Raw genomic sequence first — 22,237 nt, forward strand, 5'->3', positions numbered from 1 at the left:
GATCCCCCCGCCTCAGCCTCCCAAACTGCTGGGGGCTAATGTTTGTCTTGTAGAGATTCCTGGGTTCTCATTATGTTGCTCAGGCTGGAAAAAAGCTTTAATGTAACCAAGGATGCTACCATCCCACCAGAGAGAACCAGGACCAGCTGAGGTGCTTAAGAGGTGGGTAAGAAGGCAGTTATGGAACACGAGCCACAAGCGCAGAAACCAGGCGCGTGAGCATTATTTTCTCCCTTGGTCACGAACGTCTGTCAGGTACGTGTGTGTGCACTACAGCAGCAGCAGTTTTGTTCCCTCTGCGCCTCCACAGAGGAAGAGGCGCGCACTTTCGGCTGTCTGCAGGACAGCTGTATCACGTTAACTAGGACCTTGCCATCTGCATTTGGAGATTTAAGTCTGGGCTAAGGAGATGCGGATGGGTGCTGAGCTGGCCGGGCGGACACATGGTTAATTTCATGTGCCAACTTCACTGGGCCACGGGATACCCAAAATATTTAGTCAAACATTATTCTGTGCTTCTGGGTGAGATTAACATTTGAACTAGTAGAATGAGTAAAGCAAATTGCCCTCCTTACTACGGGGGGCACCTCGCCCAATCAGCTGAAGCATGAACGGAACAAGAGGCTGCCGGCACCCCGTGCCAGGATCTGCCTGACACCGGCCCGCAGGTCCTCCTCGCCAGCCGCCAGCCACCAGAGCCTGTTCCTCACCATATACCCACACACCCCTCCCCTGCTGGCCGTGTCTCTGGAGAACCCCAATACCAATTTTACAAAGAATAAAAGTATTCTTGATCACTTACAAATATCTCTACAGAGGTCTTTATACCTTAACACAACTTTGTATCCTGAAATACAAATGTTACTTAAAACAGGCACGTCCGTGTTAGGATTTAACGCTTTCATTTCAATATCCTAGGCATATGTCCAATACTTCTTTCAAGTTTCTGATCCTGCTATTCTCTCAGGAAACTAAAACCAGTGCATTAAGTGGCCACCATATGACAGGCATGAGCCACCCACCCACCACACCTGGCCACATGTGTTAAGCCTGAACACTTTCTTGAGTTTCGCCAGAAGGGAGAGGCTGACAGAACAGCAGCAGCATCACAAGGAAGACACAGCGACTCAGGTCAGGTGTGTTAAGCTCACGCAGTGCAGGAAGGAGCAAAGCTCACCGCAGTTCCTCAGGACACTCAGACCCCGTCCTAAAGCAGCATGTTGCTAACCACAAATGCAAGCAAGGCCTGCTTGTACTGCACGGAGGGGAGGCCCCAAGGCTCCTGTTCCTGGTGGCCTCACACTATTAATTCCCCAAGTACACAGAAGGATTGGGGAAAAAAGGGCAACAAAATCTAAACAGCACCATGGGTATGTTGAACAAAAAAAGTATTTCTCTCTGCCCTACTGTTTCAAAGCTAAAACTACAGTAACTCTCAGAAATCCACTTGAAATTCAAACGCCAACCATGGCAGACACAGACTTTCTCTGACCTCCCAACTCATCTCAGTACTAGGAACTAAAATTAAGACAGTCATTAACTCAAACTTCTATATTCAGAAGTAGAAAATAACCCTTGGAAGGAATCTGGAACAAACAGAAAGGAGCAAATGAAGAACACGGCTATGACGTCGCCCGGAACTGCGAGCCTCAGGAGAGCAGGGCTTTGTGGCGCCGTTTCCACTGCCGACCGCGCCTGCCGACCGCGCCTGCCGACCGCGCCTGGCACCCAGGAGCGCGCACGTCCTGTGCTGGTCAAACTAACACCATCACCTTTAACTTCCCATACAATTATTTTTGGCTATAAATGTAATTTCTAGTTACATCTAAGGTCCAGTTGGAGCACTGTGTTTTCCAAGAGTTACAAAAATCTATCACAAAGTAGTAAATTCTTCCACTTCGAATACAAAAGGCCTGAGTGCAGACGAGGAGCCCCCCGCACCGTCACAATCGCGGCACACACGCTGCACGAAGGACCTGCCTGGACAGCACTGGGCTCCGGGTCCCTTCGTCCCCACTCGCAGGTGGCCGGTGGGATCCTCCTGGCTCCCCGCTTCTACCTTACCGCCCTCCCCTCCTCTCAGTGTCGTGTCTGTCAGACTTCCTACGAATGCTGGTCTTCCCTAAGTCTGTCAAAGCCTGGCACATCACAGCAGCTCTGCCCATGGCCTGAGCTTTGAAGCACTTTTCCTCCTCTCAGCTCCGCAGGCCCAGAACACCTTCCCCCGCCCACGTAAGGACGTAGGGATCTGGCTGGCTCAACCTCTGAGTTGTCCACAAGCTCCCCAGGGATGAGAATTCCACCGGAAAGGATCAGAAAACCTACCAAGGACTCGGTCAACTCCTTGCCCGAGTGACTGTCACGGCAATGATTAGCAGCTCGTGCACCAAGCGCCAGGCGAGGTACCACCTTCCCTGCGGCCGGGGGGAAGGGAGACACAATACACCTGAGAGGAAACGCCAGCAAGCATGGGGGATGACCTGGTCTCAGAAACTGCAGCGAAGCCGCAGCACACAGCGCCGGCCGCTGCGGGGTGGGTGGCCTGCGCCATGGTTCTCGTGGCAGAGAAAAATCCTCAGAATGCCCTTTTCAAGGAACCATTTCCTCTTCCCATTTGGGGAGGCAGGAGAGAGGGAAGGGGAAACAAATATCTTGAAATCACCAAGTATACACTGAGAGGAAGCTGAGAATGACGCATGCAACCACCATCCTGCCAAGATAAAATTAAGGAAAAATGAAATATTTACCAAAAAACAGCTCCATGTCTCGACAGCAAGAATCCTCAAATATTCACAGGACCATACTTTAATTTAGCATGTTCTCCAAGAATATCTCAACAAAGAAATGAAATCACACCCCCCACGAGAGAGAGAGAACAAGTAGGGAGTTGTGAGGAAGGCAGGCTCACCATCCCTCCCTCCTCCAGCCCCCAGCACGACCACTCCCAAAGTTACACCCGGAAACATCAGCTGCAGACCAGACTAACACATCGCGGGCTTTGTTTTGTTGTCAAGAGATGGGGTCTCACAGTGTTGCCCAGGCTGGACTCCCGGGCTCCAACGATCTTCCTGTCCCAGCCTCCCGGAGTAGCAGGGACAACAGGCACATGCCACTGCACCCAGCTTAACACTGAAGTCTTACATCTTGCCTTCTTTCAAATCACGTGTAGGTGCTCACGTGTGTGGAACTCCGTCCTTAATCAACAGAACTCACCACTGCGCCACGTGAGGCCAGCGTGGACTGCGGGTTACAAGCCCTTACATGGGGTTCTTCCAATCGGCGATGTTTTTTTAACTCCTCTTAACATGGCTACCTTGAAAGGATTTTTCCTTCTTTCCCCTTTCACAATTTGCTGCTTGCTTCTGAACTGTACAGATTAGAAAAAAATCTAACCAACTTTCTTAGAAAGACTACATTACAGGTTGATTTGTGTTCCCTCAAAAAAGATGTTAGAGTCCTAACACAGAACTTTTGAGTATGACTCTACTTGGAAACAGGGCCTTTGTAGATGAGGAAGTTAAGATCAAGTCACCCAAGTGGATACTAATTATAAAAAGTGGAAATTTGTGACTGAACCTGGTGGCACAGCCTGTAGTCTCAGAGTCCAGCCTGGGCAACATAGCGAGACCCCATCTCTAAAATATAAAATTTAAAGTTACAAGAGGAGGAAATCTGGACATGTACGTACAGAGGGGCGATGATAAGAAGGCACGGGGGAAAACCGTCTACAAGGCGAGGGAGAAAACTGCTGAGAGAGAGGCCCAAGGGCGGGCCCTGCGGACACCTCAATCTTGGACACTCGGCCTCCAGGACTGGGACAGGGCAGATTTCTGTTGTTAAGACCCCAGTCTGTGGCACAAGGTTACAGTGGCCCTAGGAAACAGAGGCCAAACACTGCTTCCAGGGTCTCTAAGCCTGGGGGAGAGACACCCGACAAGGCCCCAGGTCTGGGGCTTCAGAACACGCCACCCTGTTCTGGTCTCTTCCGTTCTTGGTCAAAGGCAACTGACCAGATGGTATCGAGGCAGGAGGAGAAGAAACTTCTTTATTCTAGAGATTCTCTAAATAAATTAAGCCTTCGTGTGAACAGAGCCAGGAGTCCCGCTGACGCTTTATTGTGGCAGGAGGAGCACGCCCAGCTCTGGCCCGCTGTGCTCGTCCTCGCTCAGCAGCTCCTCACACTCCTCGCTGAGCTCCCCAGCATCCCCGGGCCCGGCCTCGGCCTCGTCCTCGCTGGAGACAGGCTCCAGCTCCTCGCTGAGCGGCTCGCCCAGGCCCCAGCCGCAGCCCTCGCTCGGCTCGTCCTCACTAAAGAGATCCAGGTCTTCACTGGATATCACGTCCAGCACCTCACTGTCCTCCTCACTCAGGCTGTCTTCCGCCGTGTCCTCCACTGCGGAATGCTCTAGCTCCTCACTAGGCTCCAAGTCCTCATTGGCCACTTCCTCGAACCCTGGAGAGTAAAATGACCGGCTGACTACCATAAACTTAACCGTGGCTCAGGAAATAAGGCTATTCTCATCCTTGAAATAATCATTCCCCCCCAAAAGTCTGCTACGTGAACTGTTTCCTTCCCCACAGCTTGAAAGAGTGATACTCTACAACGGAAAAATGTGCTAAACTGCTAACACAAAAAGGCTCCCTAGGAGCAGTTTTAAAGGTTGGTTTTGGCTTTCAAAAGTAAGAACACAAATAAAAAAATTATACCCAGACAATTCTCCCCAACGACAGTTCCTGCTGTGACTAAGGGCATTGGAAGACACTACTATACTTTTTATCTTAGAACACCATTTTCCTGAACACTGGTGTCTTGTGACGATCACCCTAATTCAAATTAGTACACTCCCTATTAATCAATTTTTCCATTAACATTTTAAAAGAGCACATTTTCAGGTGGCCATATTCTGGAAATAATTTAAACAGCTAGCCTCAAAGGTTCTGATTGGATCCCTACATTTCAGAGCTAATATTCATTCAGTGCTGACTGTAGAATCAGCTTCTACCACCTGTCCCAGGACGGCCTCTGCTTTTAAGGATGGGTTCGACATCTGAAGGAACCCAGGCTCAAATCTTGCCACCACAGACAGCTCTGCAAACCTGCTCAGGCACAGGAGCGATGACAATCTGCCCGACACCCTGCACACCCCCTCCTCTCCCCAGGTCCACGTCCCTCCTGAGTGGGAGGGGTTCTGTGGTCTAATGAACGCAAAGTGCAGCTCAGAAGTACCGTAAAACAGACTGTGAACTACACTTTTAGAAGCCAAAACAGGACAGGAAAAAAGTTGGTCATGTGAAAAATTAAATCCAAAATATAATTTTCTACAAAAGATACTATAACATTTATTAAATATGATCTGAATGCAGATAAAACATCAACTGAACCATGAACACAGCAGGATTCTCCCAGCCCTGCATTTGCTCTGGTCTACACTAAACATACCGCCAGCAGGCTGCACGGTGACTTCATACATGTAGTAGCCATGGAGCAGCTTCTTTTCCTGTGTGTAAATCCTGACGGCCTGAAAATGGAAGTCACCTAGAACACCTACAAGAACGGATGGAAGAGGAATCACTGCCACACTAATCGTGGGAAACACAGAACGCCTATCATCGAAGTGTGCGCATCTGTACCTAACACACAGTGCCTATCTCCTTGGGCTAGTGGGTAAAAACTGACTCATTCACATCTAATTAAATCTCTATATTCACTGACATCGAATTAAATCTCTGTAACTTCTTACTCTTGAAAGATTTGCTCAAGGAAAATCATTTTTAATGAGTTCAAAAATTGGCATTTTTAATCATCAGATTTTTTTCTCGGCTGGGCGTGGGGGCTCACGCCTGTAATCCTAGCAGTCTGGGAGGCCGGGGAGGGAGGAATGCTTGAGCTCAGGAGGTAGAGACCAACCTGAGCAAGAGCAAGACCCCATCTCTACTAAAATAGAAATAAATTAGCCGGACAACTGGGGAAAAAAAAATAGAAAAAAATCAGCCAGGTTTGGTGGTAACACCTGTAGTCCCAGCTACTCCGGAGGCTGAGGAAGGAGGATCACTTCAGCCCAAGAGTGTGAGGCTGCTGTGAGCTAGGCTGATGCCACAGCACTCTACTTAGGGCAACGGAGTGAGACCCTTGTCTCAAAAAATAAAAAATAATAAAATAAATAATATCTATTTTTAAAGAAATTATAAAAATTTATTTTAAAAAAATGATTGTTTTCTGCAAGAAAACAAAAACTGGCTACAATTCAGTCACTGAGGGACCCTTTCCCTTTGTGAGAATCACGCAAGAGAAACCGTGTTTCAGGTGCCGGGCCTGACTCAGGCCAGCCTGCTTCACATCCTGCACACCCCAGAACCGAAGCCCCTGGTGCCAGAAGAGCAGACCCTCTTCCTTGCTTGGCCACGAGGAAAGTTACAGATCTGAACACAGGATTTCTGCCCCCAGGGTGCCCTGCCTCCCAAAAGAACCAATGTGGGAGGCTCAAGGCTATAAAGAGATACCACGGCAATTCTGAAGACAGGAGAACTCAATCAGTAAATTATCACTCTTGAGTGGGATTTCTTGCCTGTATGAGTCAATCAGTGGAGCATGCTAAACCTGCCTTTGCTTCCGGCAGCAGGGATTAACACGAACAAGTCCTCCACTCTTAACAGACCACACAGCCCCCTCCCACAAATCTGCCCATCCCCTGCTCTGCTCCAGTTGTAAATGTGTCTAAGAAAACGCTCGTGTGCACTAGCTGTCCTCCCCTCCCTGAGGAAGGGACTCTCGTAAAGTCGGGCCGTGCCACAGTAAGGACGGAGTCCCCACTTGAGGTACACCGGAGGACGGCACCGTGCAAAGTGCCCAACACCTACCCGACGTGACCGTGCGCCGCTCCTCTTCGTGCCTGTGGCAGGCAGGGCTTCCACTGGGCACCCTGTATTATTCTTCTTTCCCTCCTGGAGGTTTGCAGGTGGTGTTCAATCTCTTCAACCATGCTCCAGGCAAGGAAGGAGGTAAACACAGGACGTGTTTCCCCCACAGTGAGTCAACAGACAAATATGGCCTCAGCAGCACACGTTTAACCCTGACCTCCCAACGCAGACAGCACATCAGACAGTCTGACAGCGGACAGCTAGCAAGAGCACCTGACACTACCTGTGTCCAAGACACACATGAACATCTGGAATCAGGCCTCAGGACTAAGAGGTGCAGGTGATGAGAAACTCCATTTTCCCTGTAATCAAAAAGTGGCTAAGATACCATCTCCGTTAACAAAGCTGTTCTCTCCTCTAACAGTGTTTCTGCTGCCTTGCTCCAGAGGTGTCCTTTCTTCTCACAGATGGTGAACTCGACAGTCCCAACACCGTTAGAAAAGGCAGGTTTACAGATGAAACGTCTAGGACCACACCTACGATACGCAATGACTTTAACAGGAACATCACGCACCGCAAACTCTCACAGAAACCGGTGTTGGACCAGAGCACTTCCTTCCCAGAGCCCGGCACATCACCAGTCTCCACTGAGGGCAAAGGCAAGTTCATTACGGCCACACACAGCGAAAAAACACTTTAAAAACCTGCATTGTTTTAATGTTCAAGTTGTGAATTTTTAAAAATCCTCAAAACTGAGAAGGTTCACAGTTCCTCTGCAGCTTTAACGCCAAGCTGCACGGCCAGACGCAGCGTCGTTCGACAGAAAGGGCAGGGTCAGCCGCACTGGGCTCGTGGACACACCACAAACACCAAGTCGACACCCTGGGTGGTTAACTTACCGAAGAAGTCGAATGAAAATGGGTCCCTTCCACCAAAAAATTCCCTGAAGACGTCATCTGGGTTACGGAATGTGAAGCCAAACCCAAATGGATTGTCAAAATGACTTCCACCTACATGAGCAAAACACAGCTTTCAGTTTATGGATTTTGGTGTTTTGTAGAGAAATATTTGTTTACAGAACATAACACAAATCGCAACCTTAAAAAAAAAGAAAATATTTTGTGAGTCTGGAGTTGTCAAATTCAAACTCCTGCATGGTTTAAGCTGTGAGTGCCGCGACTTTGACGACGAGACCGTCACAGCAGGGCCCTCCACTGCCACTCTCTCCCCCGTAGGTCTGTGACCCAAACGTGACACCACACACCACTGATCACTTGTCACGAAGGTTCACGAAGACCAAGAGGACTAGCGCTCGCTGAGACAGCCCCGCTGTTGCAGCAGTGGCTGCAGCCTGGCCAGCGTGCTCAGGTAAAGCTGGCCGCACAGCCGACCCCCGGGCACTTTCCGCACACAAGTCCAGGCCCTGCCTGCGGGGGCTGTTTCAGCTTTTCAGTAGAATCTGCTCTTGCAGGGGTGGGGAACTTGCAGCCTTAAAGCCACGCTGTGGCCTTTCGGGTCTTGAGTGCGGCCTTTTGGCTGAATCCAAATTTTACAGAAAAACCATTTTATTAAAGGAGGTGCAGCAGCAGGGAAAGATAAAGCTTTTCTTGCCTCCTTTGGTGCTTAAAAAAGAACAGTCTTGAAATCAGAAGGTCACAGGTTCCCCTCCCCTGCAAAGCCCTAAGGGTACTTTGACATAATGTCGAGTAGGCATCTAAGAACTTGTGTAAGATCACACTGTATTACAGTATGGTTATAAATGATGTCCTATCTACACAAAATACATCAACATACACTTTCTTCTAGTCTCGCAAAGACTTTTAACAGATTTTTTAAATGCTCTCAGGTCCTCTTCCTCTCCCTCTCCCCACTCCAGCCCAGCTTCTAGGCTGCTTCTGCAACACTGCAGAGGCTCCAACACCCACTGACTCGCCACGCCCTCTGTCTCCAAGGGAAAATTCATTTACGTACCTCCTCCACCACCATTTAATCCTTCTTTGCCGTACTTGTCATAGATGTCCCGTTTTTTTGCTGAAAATTTTTTAAAAGATTCAATAAGGCAAAGTTATTTTCAAACCCTTAAAATTCAACAGATAAAGTATTTCTGAAGTTATAAGTCAGTTTTTAATTTTGCACAATTAAATGTCAAGGAGTTATGCCACCTTTACTTTAAAAGGGAGCAAGAGGGAAAACTTTCTACCTCTCTCCTGACAAATAATTCGGAAAAACTTTAAAGTATTATGAATTAGAAGTTATTATAAATATTAAACATGCATTCCATTAGAAGACTGCTTGCACTTTACTACCCACAGAGCCCATCTGTATGTCGTTAAGACTCCCATGACCAAGTACAAAACTACTCCAACCCCTGACCCCTCTGACTACAGCGTCTAGAGGACGTGGTCTGTGGCACAAGAAACACGACAGGATGGACGTGGGGGTAGGAAGCAGATGTGCCAAAAACCAGAAAGGAGCCAACCTAAAGCCCCACAGCGCAGGCGCCCTGGTCAGCGGCACGGCTGAGTGCAAGGTGTGGAGGTGGTGAGCTGCTGTCCATGACAGTCATACTTATTCACATCCCAGGATTAAAAAAACTACAACGTGGCCCTGGTTAGAAGAATAGGTACTTCAGATATGACACCATCTGTGTTCCCCAAAAATCTCATGTTCTGCAAAATGGAAAAATAAGTGTAGAAGTACACCACTTACGACCAGCTCTGTGACCAGCACCCTCGAAAGAACAATGACTATACCTTTAGGGTGGCACCACCTGGGCCAGAGACTGCCTAGGAGAACATGAAAAATACACGCCCTCAAAAAAATAAATAAATAAAAAGCAAACAAGGGATTTTTTTATGGTAGTTTAAAGGTGTATTTTATGTCAAATACGAAGCTTTAGTTTAGTCCTCAATTTTTCTACTGGTATTGGTACATGAAACCCACAAATCTGGGATACCGAATTAGCGCACAAAGGACCAAAAAATGCGAACACTGGGGCCTGCGGGCTTCAGCACCAACCCAGCTCAGAGCTCCAACGCACAAGTATCCTGGACGCCGCGAAGGCGGAGACACAGGACAGCCTGGCCCGGGAGTCCAGCCTGGCGACACAGCGAGACTCCACCCCCACACCTCTAAAAAAGTCTGAAGAACAATTAAAGCTCAACAGTTTAAGAAGATAAATGCCACATTTCAAAAAGATTTCAACTACCAGTGTTTTTATGTGTTTTCAGACTTGTGAAATAAACAGACGTCTGGGATTTCCTTTAAAACAAAGGAACAGTGCCAACAGAGAAAGCAAGGCTTGTCCTGTGGGTAAGTGTTGACGCCGGCAATGACTACATCAGGTTTCCTCTTAAAATCCTTTTAAAGAGTGGCCTGTTACCTGACCGCACGCAGATGCACAGGAGCAGCGTCCACTTCCTGTGGTCAGTGGATCAGTCTCTGCCTTTGCTCCCCGGGCCACCCTGCCTTGCCAAGTGCCAGCCGTCTCCCAGTTCCGATGCCATCCCCCAACCCCAGGACTCATGCAGTCTTTCCTTCACCATAGAGCGGCTGACTGCTGCCCTTTCACTCTCTGAACCAGGCGAGCAGGTCTGACTTCCAGTAACACTGGACACCCATGCTCTAGACCGACGTGGGAAAGACAGGCCGAAGCTCTTGAGTCTAAACCTCAGCTGTATGTCAATCCTCTCAAGCAGGAAACTCACTCCACAGGAACGAGAGGTCAGGCTGCTCAGGCATCACCAGACATCAGGGCAGCCCCCACCACACCCATGGGGACCACAACAGCGTCCTGCACCCTCAACTCTTCTTTGGCTCCTCAGACCCAGGGTATTAGGCACTGTTTTAGAACAGCCATCCAAAGAGAAACTGCTAGAAGCCCAGGTGCTCATCCCTCAGCACTCGTGGTTAACTATATTGATTCAAATCTTTACAAGAAAAGTAAAAACATCCTTAGTGGGCCCCAAATCCAGCTGGCACCAAATACATCCCTTGTGTCTACACTCTGCTACCCCTGCGAGGGTCCCAAGACCCAACCCCTTCCTGCTGAGCCACCCACTCAGATCCTTCTCAAGGTCAGTGTTACTCACCGTCTGATAACACCTCGTACGCCTCGGCTACTTGTTTGAATTTTCTCTCTGCTTCTTCCTTATTCTCAGGATTTTTATCCGGGTGCCACTTCAGTGCCAGTTTTCGATACCTTGAAAACAGTAAAAGGCACTGGTCATGTCCAAAGTCCAGAAATCAACTAGAGTTTTGAAACCAACATAATTAAGCAAGAAAATGGTTTCACAGTTGCCAGCTAGTGAGGTTAATACCGGTTTTAATTGGAAAACCTCCCTTTTCCCTAGAATGAAATACACAAGTTCCAGAATCCAGACAGCAGCAACACAAACCAGCCTACAGACAGCACAACGTTTGCGGATCCCAGTATTCACGGCATGAACTTGTGCCGACCGGGCTGAGCAAGCACAGAAACTCCATTGGGAAGGCAGCTCTGGTCACTGAACGGTGAGGATCCAACATCACTCTCCTCAGCCTGACGTGTTCTGAGTCCCAGAAACATTTCCTCAGACAGCTCATTAAGCAAGTCGGTGTGGCAAAGGTGAGACATCACCACAGCCCAGACCCGGGTCCCAGTGTCTTTCAAATAGCCCTCTGTTCTGGATTCAAAATCCAAACAGAGTTAAAACACTGACTTTTTCAAAACTTCTATGACCAAGGTCATGGTGTGCTCCAGGGTTCCAATTAGCTGAATAATTGCATGTTTTGAATACAAAAGAAAAAAAAAAATCCTCTAGCTTAATAAGCAAAACATAAGTAGAATACATTTTAAAAAGGGGTGGCATTAAAAAGGGGAGGGAGCGTGCCCTTAAAAAATCTCAGACTAGCTGGGCACGGTGGCTCACTCCTATAATCCCAATACCTTGGGAGGCCATGAGGGGAGGGGAGGATCCCTTGAAGCCAGGACTTAGAGACAGCCTGGACCACAGAAAGACCCCGTATCTCTGTAACAAGTGAAAAATGAGCTGGGCGTGGTGGCACACATCTGTAGTCCTAGCTGCCTGGGAGCATCACTTGAACCCAGGAGTTCAGGATTACAGTAGCTGTGATGATGCCACTGGAATTCAGCTTGGGCAACAGAGCGAGACCCTGTCTCTTTTAAAAAAAAAAAAAACAGATTAAAATACAAATCCAGCAGTCCTTTTAATACTTGGCAAATTATTAATGTAAGGCTACTGTGGCTCATCTTAACATTTTAAGCAAAAACTTTGGTTTAAATATACTAAAGTCTGACTCAAGCTAGAACCTAGACTACTTAACAGTATTTTTTATATCACTGTGGCTCTAAAGTAGATCAAATCCCCCCCAAAAGTGCCACAAATCTTCAATTAAAAATGACAGACCACACAAAAGACTAAAGAGAAGGAACAATTAGTCTGCACTATTAACAGCTTCGATCGCCTAGTGCTCGTACTGAAAATCAAGGAGCACAGGACAAGGTTCAACTGCATACGCCCCTCGTCGCACACAACTAAAGTTTTTGAGAATCCAAGTGGAATACAGCGTACGATAAAGTTGAGTGTGAATGACTTAGCGCTCATCTTCGGACCTGTGTGACCGGCACACCAGTACTTACTTCAGCACCACAGAACGAACAACACTGAGGGGAAAACCCACGGCCTGTGACGCAAACACACGGTAGAGTATGGTGCCTCAGAGGGCGTAGGGAACTGGGTGGCAGCCACACTCGCGTAGTCCTCAAACAAAAATGCTCAGCACACCACAAAGCCAGAGCCCACAAAAGACAGTGCTAATAACATGCACCCCATAGCTATCAATGTGAGAAGTATTTATGCAATTGTACACTTAATAGGAAAATCTTGCTGCTTTTAAAGGTTAAATCCAGTTTTTTCCTTTTTTTTTGAGACAGAGTCTCACTTTGTCAGCCTGGGTAGAGTGCAGTGCTGTCATCATAGCTCACTGCAGCCTCAAACTCCTGGGCTCAAGTGATCCTCCGGCCTCGGCCTCCCAGAGTGCTAGATTACAGGCGTGAGCCACCACACCCGGCCTCAAAAGCCTTTTCTAAACTCATACTTCAATATCATCCTGGAGATGCTGGTCAACCTATATGTTCTCAGACATAACTAAAATCAATCTACTCTTCAATTACCTGGCATAACAAAAACACAGAAACATACACTGTGTGTATGTTTATTCACAAGTTCATTCACAAAGAGTAAAGTATTTCCAACTGTATCTTTGTTCACAATCTACCAAGTACTACTGGCTGTTAACTGTTAGTTTTAAGTATAATGTGGACCTAAAGTATGCACCACAGACTCACACAGCGTAAGAACTGTCACTCCACTGGTGACAGCATCAGTGCCTGTCAGGTCTCTCTTCAGTGGGCTGCCCCTGCCAGGTGGGCAGAGGTTTGAAATGGATCCTCTCCAGGCAACTTCAGGGCTATCCTAGATGGCTGACATCCTTACTTAGCATTTTAAAATTGACTAATTGCCAAGCACTTTGGGAGGCCCAGGCAGGAGGTTCACTTGAGCCCACGAGTTTGAGATCAGCGCGGGGAATAGAAAGAGACCCTGGGCTGGGCACGGTGGCTCACACCTATAATCCTAGTGCTCTGGGAGGCCAAGGTGGGAGGATTGCTTGAGCTCAGGAGTTGGAGACCAGCCTAAGAATGAGACTCCTCTACTAAAAACAGAAAAAATTAGCCAGCATGGTGGTGCATGCCTGTATTCCCAGCTACTCAGGAGGCTCAGGCAGGACGATCACTTGAGCTCAGGAGTTTGAGGTTGCTGTGAGCTAGGCTGACTCCATGGCACTCTAGCTCGGGCAACAGGGTGAGGCTCTTAAAAAAAAAAAACAAAAACAAAACAGACCCTTTTCTACCAAAAAAAAAAAGAAAGAAAGAAAAAAATTAGCCAGGTGTGGTGATGTGCACCTATAGTCCCAGGAAGCTGAGGTTAAAATGATCGCTTGAGCCCAGGAGTGTGAGTTTGCAGCAGTGAGCTATGATGACACCACTGCACTCTAGCCTTGGTGACACAGTGAAGACTGTCTCAGGAAAAAAAAAAAAAAATCTGTATTGTGACTTTTCTGCTATATACTCTACATTGATAGTTAACAACTATCTGGATCCCTCAGTGCAGTCTTTTGATTGAATCCAAATTACACACAACAAACCTTTTCGAGAAAGGGATTTGTCCTGTAAAGTTTGGATTCAATCAAGGAACTACACTTGGGGATCTGGAAGGCCACAGGTTCCCCACCCCTGGATCCAGACGACCCTGAGAGCTGTCTGTGAACTGCGACTTGCCCGCCTCACGCTGGCCAGGCCCTGGGCCCACGGAGGGAGGAACGGCACGCAGGGAGATCTCAGACTTCACGTGGAGCAGAATGGCAATCACACCGGGAAGTCAGGGTGCTATGCTCTGGGTCCCCACTGTGGAAAAGTGCCACGTCAGCTCCATTTCAAAGTCCAGTGTAAAATCGGGGATGACCTCACATCCGCCGTGGAGTTCTCATCTACTTCAAACAGATACGGAATCCACTGCAGCAAGGCAAAGGAGCAGGGGGAACAGAGCGCCGGAAAGGCGAAGGGCCACCCCGAGGCCCCAGGCTGCAACGCTCATTTGTTAACTGCTTTCTAAAGCTCACACTGAGCTATGTGGCATTCACAGACTGTTATGTAACATTTAAAGCCATTTTAATAGCAACAGAAAGAGTTATGTTACCTAATTACCAACGTGCAACTACCCAGGTGTATTATTTCAGAAATAAAATTACTTACGCCTTTTTAATATCCTCGGCTGAGGCATGTCTCTGCACGCCTAGAACTTCATAATAATCCACCATGTTTTAACTGCTTGTGGGAACAGGTCCTGCAATTAAAAATAGGCGGTCAGTGACAAGGCTACAGGGCCGGGTGGGTCACAGGGGTGGGAGCTGGGCGGGAGGAGAGTCACCCAGCACCCGCTGGCCCAGAGAGAACTTCTGTCAGCTAACCCTAGCCTGTCAGGCCAGGGCCTCCTTTCTGGGAAGTGATTCTAAAACTCATGTCCTAAAACCCTTCTAGATATAGAAAAAAAGCTCTGAAATAGCCTAAACTAAGTAAAAGGTGCAGGTAACTCTGAGACTGGGTGGCCACCTGACCACGAGCTGACAGGCTCTCCTTGAGTGTCCTGTTTTCCCACACGTGGGCCACGCTCAGAGAGCAGCAGCCACCCCCCTCCTTCAACACACGCCTGTGCCAGACATTGGGCAAGACTGGTGCGCCGCGGACGAACACGCTGTCCCTGCCCAGAAGAAACTGCACGTCAGAACAGAAAGCTACCCTGCCACCATTCTGTCTCTCTCCCCAGGGACAGCAAAAGCCTCTCACACATCTCCCAACAGAGAAAGGCAGGGTTCTGAAGGCAGAGTTGTCGGCGTTCACGTCACGCTCTGGCTTCAAACTCCCATTCATCCAGCCACCAAACAAATACGGCACTGCCGTGCGGGCGTCACCACCACAGATTGTGCCTTCAGTCCAAAAGACCTGCTTCCCCTGCGAGCCACTGGGTCCCCTGCTGCTTCCCAGAGTGCTGCAATGAAACCCACTGTGCCCTGCCACCTGACGGGGTGCAGCCTCTTGTCCCACAAACAGGAGCTACACGTATCCTGCTTCTGTAGGGTGTGAAGTTTCCTAACCCATTTACTTCTTTAAATTTGACTGGCTAAATCATTTTATTAAACCAAAGATCAAGAAACTGCACTGAACAGGTAGGTCTATGCCATGTTAACTTCACCCAATAAACCTTCGTCCAAAACTGAAGCGAGGCTTTCAGTAGCCTGCCCAGAAACCTTAGTTTTGGAGAGTTTCAAAAGAAATATTCTCACTGTAAACAAATACATGAGATCTTAACCTTGCTAAGGCCATGTTGCTAAGGTTGAACGCTGTCAAGGTTAAATAATGCCACATTATGAGTTACTCCGTTTCTCAAAACAAGATGTACAGTTTTATTGTATTTTTACTTTCCAAATTTAGAGAGCAATCCATAGTATGAAAAAAATATTTTTAACTCATGACTCAGCACGTGTGTGCACATCTGCCTGCATAACCCTCATTAAATATTCCTGGAGTAACTATATAAGAGGATTAAGAAGAAATATACAAAAACGCAATTTTTTTTTTTTTTTTGAGACAGTCTCACTTTGTTGCCCAGACTAAAGTGAGTGCTGTGGCATCGGCGTAGCTCACAGCAACCTCAAACTCCTGGGCTCAAGTGATCCTCCTGCCTCAGCCTCCCAAGTAGCTGGGACTACAGGGGCAAGCCACCACACCTGGCTAATTTTTGTTTGTTCATTTGTTTCTATTTTTAGTTGACTGGCTAATTCTTTTTCTATTTTCAGTAGAGACCGGGTCTGGCTCTTGCTCAGGTTGGTCTTGCTCTTGCTGGTCTGGACTCCTGACCTCAAGCGATCCCCATGCCTCTGCTTCCCAGAATGCTAGGATTACAGGCATGAACCACCACACCCAGCCCAAAAATGCAATCTTTTGGGGAAGCTAAGGCAGGAGGATGGCTTGAGGCCAGGAGTTCCAGACCAGCCTGAGCTACATAGCGAGACCCTGTTTCTAGAAAAAACAGAAAAATTAGCCAGGTGTGGTGATGGGAAGCTGTAGTCCCAACTACCCCGGAGGCTGAGGCGCGAGGATTGTTTGAGCCTAGTGGTTCGAGGTACAGTGAGCTGTGATGACACCACTGCACTCCAGCCTGGGCAACGCAGACTGATCCTATCTCAGGAGAAAAAAAAAAAAATGCGATCTGTTTGTTACCAGTCCAGGAACCCAAAACAAGAAAAACACTAAACATATCACACAATGATCTAATAGACAATCACCTCTTAGCACAAATACCCAGAATGTTAGATAAAATATGACAAATTTAAAGAGACAGCTCAGCTCCTAGGACAGAATGACACACCCAGGGTGCCAGTAACAACAAGAAAATTAGAAGCAAGCACAAGATGAAGCTTGTGCATTGGTGGGGCAGGATTTGGGATCTCCAGGATGTCTTGTTTCAAAGGCACAGGCCAAGCAGCAGCTGCAACTAACATTCCTATATTAACTGTGGTCCCTCAAAGAGCTGTAACTCCAAGAAAGGGGAACAGGAAAAACTTCCCACTGAACTGCAAAGAGGGAAGGAGAAACACCCCTAAGAACACGAAGCCCTAAAAACCTCAAACACACAAAACAAAATCCTATTCATTACCTTCGAGTACTATCCTAGGAGAAATAAGAGTCTCTGTAACTCAGATCACAGAGATTCCTACAGAAAACAATCCCTGTGCAAATCAGCTCACAACCCAATCTTAAACAGAAGGAAAGCACTCAGAACGCGAAACGCACACCCTGTTATGCATAAAAGAATCGTGATAAGAGGAATGGAAATGTCTGTGTGTCAACCTGCTGGTTTGTCAATGAACCAAAATGGCAGTAACAACAGTTATTAACACGGCCATTTGAAACTGAACAGCAGATTCCAGAGAGCTAGAGAGGGCTTGCGATCTGGAAGTGAGAGCTAAGGACATCCTCCAGGTTCAGTGCAGAGACATGGAAACAGGGTAAGAAGGTTCCACATAATTGTAAAGATCAGAAGGCCAGGATCAAAGAGGAAACAGAGGTGATACTGAAACTGGCTACGAAGGCTCCAGAAGTAACAGAAGAGAACAGGCTCGACTCACTCTAAGGGCCTGTCACTACTTGGGAGGCAAGCAGAGCACAGGCTGTTAACCTGCAAGGCAGGAGGGAGAGTCCCCACACCAAAATATAAAGACAAACTTGAACAGAAAACAAGTAAAATGTAAACTTCATACCAGAAACTGGGGTGGGGGAGACGGTGCGCACAGGGAGCTGGGGAATTGGAAAAAGCATAGGGTAAGAGTTTAGATGCATGTGTAGCCAGGCACAGTCTACGTGTTCTACCAATATCGACTTCTTTAACCCAACACCTCAATAAACACAGTAACTAAATAAAAATTAAAGACATCCTAAAATCAAATTTTTTTTAAACTACACTTTTCAGAGAAACAGAAAAATTCTCAGAGGCTAGGAAAGATGCACAAGGCAAACACCAAACAGTGTGTGTAGCAACACCGCTCTCGGGTGGGAGACCCCGAATACCAGCATTAGCAGGAATGACTGGGGCCAGGCCTGGTGGCTCATACCTGCAATCCTAGCACTGTGGGAGGCCAAGGTGGGAGGATCCCTTGAGCTCAGGAGTTCAAGACCAGCCTGAGCAAAAGCAAGACCCTGTCTCTACTAAAAATACAAAGAAATTAGCTGGACAACTAAAAATATATAGAAAACATTAGCCAGGCATGGTGGCGCATGCCTGTAGTCCCAGCTACTGGGGAGGCTGAGGCAGGAGGATTGCTTGAGCCCAGGAGTTTGAGGTTGCCGTGAGCTATGATGATGCCACTGCACTCTAGCCCAGGCAACAGAGCGAGACTCTGTTTCAAAAAAAAAAAAAAGGAATAACTACTTCATGAGGTTAAAACAATGGCATTCTGAACATGGCCTCAAAAACATCTTTAAGTTGCCAGGTGCAGTGGCACACAGCTATAGTCCCAGCCACTGTCAGCGCTGAGGTAGGTCGATCAATTGAACCCAAGAGAATTTGAGGACAGTCTGGGCAAAAAAGACCGAGACCTCATCTCTTTAAAATATATGTATGTATATATCTCTAAAGTAAAAACAAGAGTTAGAAGATAAAAAAGATACATCCCAGTTGCCAGGGACTGGGACAGGAGCCAGGAACAGGGAGATACTGTTTAATGGGTACAGAGTTTCAGTTTGGGATAATGAAAAAATTCCGGAGACAGATGATAGTGGTGATGGTTATACAACATTGGAAATGTATCGAATGCCACGGAGCTGTTCTTAAGGTGGTGAATTTTATGTTGCACACATTTCACCAAAATTTTTAAAGATAAAAATATTTTTAGACCAGCCTGAGCAAGAGCGAGACCCCGTCTGTACTAAAATTAGAAAGAAATTCATCGGCCAACTAAAAATATACAGAAAAAATCAGCCGGGTATGGTGGCGCATGCCTGTAGTCCCAGCTACTGGGGAGGCTGAGGCAGGAGGATCGCTTGAGCGGAGGAGTTTGAGGTTGCTGTGAGCTAGGCTGACGCCACGGCACTCACTCTAGCCCGGGCAACAAAGGGAGACTCTGTCTCAAAAAAAAAAGACCAACAAAGAGCTGATGGGATCGGTATCAGCTCCAACATCCAGTGTTTGGATACTCTTTTCTACAACCCTCCCCCACCCTTGGCTTAGTTAAAGGTCATCTGCATGACAATACCGCAAAACACTCAACACCCAGACCCCCCCCCACAAGCTGCACACCTCAACCAGCCCTCAGCCTATCTCATCCCAATGGTGAAGTCACAATCTACAAAGTTCAACTTTTTTTTTAAATAAAGGATTCATATTTAAAATGCTAAAAATCGGCCGGGCAAGGTGGCTCAGGCCTGTAATCCTAGCACTCTAGGAGGCTAAGGTGGGAGGATCCCTTGAGCTCAGGAGTTCAAGACCAGCCTGAGCAAAAGCAAGACCCTGTCTCTACTAAAAATACAAAGAAATTAGCTGGACAACTAAAAATATATAGAAAACATTAGCCAGGCATGGTGGCGCATGCCTGTAGTCCCAGCTACTGGGGAGGCTGAGGCAGGAGGATTGCTTGAGCCCAGGAGTTTGAGGTTGCCGTGAGCTATGATGATGCCACTGCACTCTAGCCCCGGGCGACAGAGCAATACTCTGTCTCAATATAAATTTTGAAAATTTAAAAAAATAAAATGTTAAAAATCCTTGAAGGCCTTTACTTCTCCGCCTCCTGAAATATCCCTAAAAGATTTTCCTTCAAAACAGAAGGACAACGAGTAAGGATGTTAATGATAGGAATCGCTTTTGTTAGCTATTAAGTAGAATAGTAGGCCTGTACAACCAATTCTCGCTGCAGAAGCCCTTAAATGGCTGAGGAATTGAAGGACAGGCCAGGTGCAGTGGCTCCCGCCTGCAATCCCAGCACTCTGGGAGGCCGAGGAAAGAGGATGGCTTGAGCCCAGGAGTATGAGCTACAATGATGCCACTGCACTCTTCCCAGGGCAACAGAGGGAAAGTCTATCTCAAAAAATATATATATTAAAAAAGACATAAGGAAATTTTAAAGAATTTTTTTAAAAAATGAAGGGCAAATTTGGAAAAATACTATTTATAGGCCACACTTCCCCCTTTCAAAGTGAAAACATGCCACGTCCACGGGGAAGAGGGCACTGTGGTAGGCAGGGAGGATTCTATTCTTAACATTTAACTGCCTACTTTTTCATAAAAAAGGAATTTCAAGGTCGGGCGCAGTGGCTCACACCTGTAATCCTAGTGCTGTGGGAGAAAGAGGAAAAGACCTATCCAGGGGCTCCTGGAGTTGGAGTAAAAGTATCTACAAAGTATTTCATTAAAGCAGCACCAGAGAGAGAAGGAAGAGGCAAGGCCAGGAGCACCCTTCCTTCCCAGCCTGAGCTCCCCTCTGGGTCAGGGTCTGCGCCCAACTGACAGTCTGGGCTGGACACTCTGTTGCTGTGGGAGTCTGTCCTGCACTGTGGGCTGTCTAGCAGACCATGGTCTCTACCCACCAGGTGCCAGCAGCACCTCCCAGTTCTTTTTATTTTGGGTTTTTCCCCCCCAGACATAGTTTCAACCTGCAATCCAGGCTGGAGTGCAGAGGCCTAGTCACAGCTCACCGTAACCTCCAACTCCTGGCCTCAAGCAATCCTCCCACACCGGGCACTAGTTCTGACCATTTAAAAAGTCCCCAGGCACAGCTGGAAATCCCCGGGTGGGGCGAGGGGAGGCTGAGAATCACTGCTACAGCTTCTCTTTCCTGGAGCTAGACGGAGCAGGGCAAGCCACAGATCTAAACCTGCACCAACGGCTCTCAGGGAGCCGCATGCTTTCCAGAGTGCCCCCACCCCACCCCACTTCCTGCACACCCTCCCACCCCTTCCAGAGGACGTCTTGAGAGAACGGTCCTCCCAACACACAGAAAGCTGTCCGTTCTCTCAGGTCCGTCTGTTCCAGCCAATGCCCTATAGGTCCTGCCCTGGAAATGTCAACGATCCTCTCAATCTCTAACCACACTGTAACAAATGTCCGCACTCACAAAAGTCATCGTCACAACAGCCAACGTTTGAGCGTCTGAAAAATTATCTTCCCTCCCTTCTATCCTCACACAACACCCCACACTATCGCTGTCCTCATCTCCCAGCTGGGAAACCTGAGGTAGCAGGCTGAGTAACCGGCTCGGATGACACAGGGCACGGAGGAGGGGTCACGGTCAGACCAGGCTCTCCAGAGCCGCCCTCCTAATCACAAGACTGAGTTGCAGGAATTTCTGCAGGAAAGAATGCATGCCTTCAAAAAAAAAAGATGCTGCCTAACTCCTCTCCACAGAGGTTAGACCAGCATCAGCCTCAAGTTTTTCCTGGCCTGCAAAAACGAAGTTTACTAACCGGTTTAAGGTTTAATTGTTCCACCCTCGTCAGTGACATCTGATCCCTCATTGTTTTGCTTATATAGTTAAGTGTCTTTTCACATTCAAGAACCATCTGTAACTTTGATTCCTATGAATTGTCTGTCCACATCCTTTGCCCACTTTTTCCACCCACTTGATAAATTTTGACCAAATCTTTACTGAGATCAAGGGAGGCCAAGTCTTTTCTCTTTTTTTTTTTTAAGAGATGGGGTCTCACTCTGCCACCCAGCCTGGAGTGCAGTGGCATGATCACAGCTCACTGCAGCCTCAAACTTCTGCTCTCCAGCAATCCTCCTACCTCAGCCTCCAGAGTAGCTGGCAGTACAGGTGTGCACCACAACTACGTTTTTTTTTTTGTTTTTTTTTTTAAAGAGACAAGGTCTCACTATATTGCCCAGGCTGGCCTTTTAAACTCCTGGGCTCAAGCGATTCTCCCACTCAGCTTCCTGAGTAGCTGGCACATACCCAGGTCTTAGCCACATGTTCCAATATTCACTTTTTCAACATGTGGACACCACTGGGCGCCATACATTGCTAGGGCTGGAAAAAATTGGTTAAGTTGACAGTGATGATTGGGTGCAGCTAAAACTCTACGCTGAGTCAGGAAAAGTAAAGAGTAGGCAACAACGAACTGTGAGGATCAGCAGCTGCTGGGGAGGCCAGTGCTCCTGAGAAGGAAAAGCATGCACAATCAGGAACCGAGCACGAGGCAGTCTACAGAGCAGAATGCCACTCGAGTAGGTATCAAAAATGAAGGGACATGACTAAAAGAGGACCCATTCCA

At 47.6% G+C, this 22,237-nt stretch overlaps 1 protein-coding gene across 3 annotated transcripts in view; it reads right to left on the reverse strand.

Annotated features, from left to right (window-relative positions):
- The window catches only part of DNAJB6 (DnaJ (Hsp40) homolog, subfamily B, member 6), a 68,084-nt gene that overhangs the window by 38,074 nt on the left and 7,773 nt on the right, over nucleotides 1-22,237 (reverse strand). For all 3 annotated transcript variants that reach the window (XM_012664137.1, XM_012664136.1, XM_012664135.1), the window contains exons 2-5: nucleotides 14,672-14,762; nucleotides 10,950-11,059; nucleotides 8,830-8,889; nucleotides 7,758-7,868 (exon numbers count right to left, since the gene is read on the reverse strand). In XM_012664137.1, the coding sequence (XP_012519591.1) occupies nucleotides 7,758-7,868; nucleotides 8,830-8,889; nucleotides 10,950-11,059; nucleotides 14,672-14,736 (346 nt within the window). In that variant the 5' untranslated portion in view covers nucleotides 14,737-14,762. The remainder of the gene's footprint in view (nucleotides 1-7,757; nucleotides 7,869-8,829; nucleotides 8,890-10,949; nucleotides 11,060-14,671; nucleotides 14,763-22,237) is intronic.

The sequence above is a fragment of the Propithecus coquereli genome, unplaced genomic scaffold (assembly GCF_000956105.1).
Source record: "Propithecus coquereli isolate 6110/MARCELLA unplaced genomic scaffold, Pcoq_1.0 Scaffold861, whole genome shotgun sequence".
Classification (NCBI taxonomy): domain Eukaryota; kingdom Metazoa; phylum Chordata; class Mammalia; order Primates; family Indriidae; genus Propithecus; species Propithecus coquereli.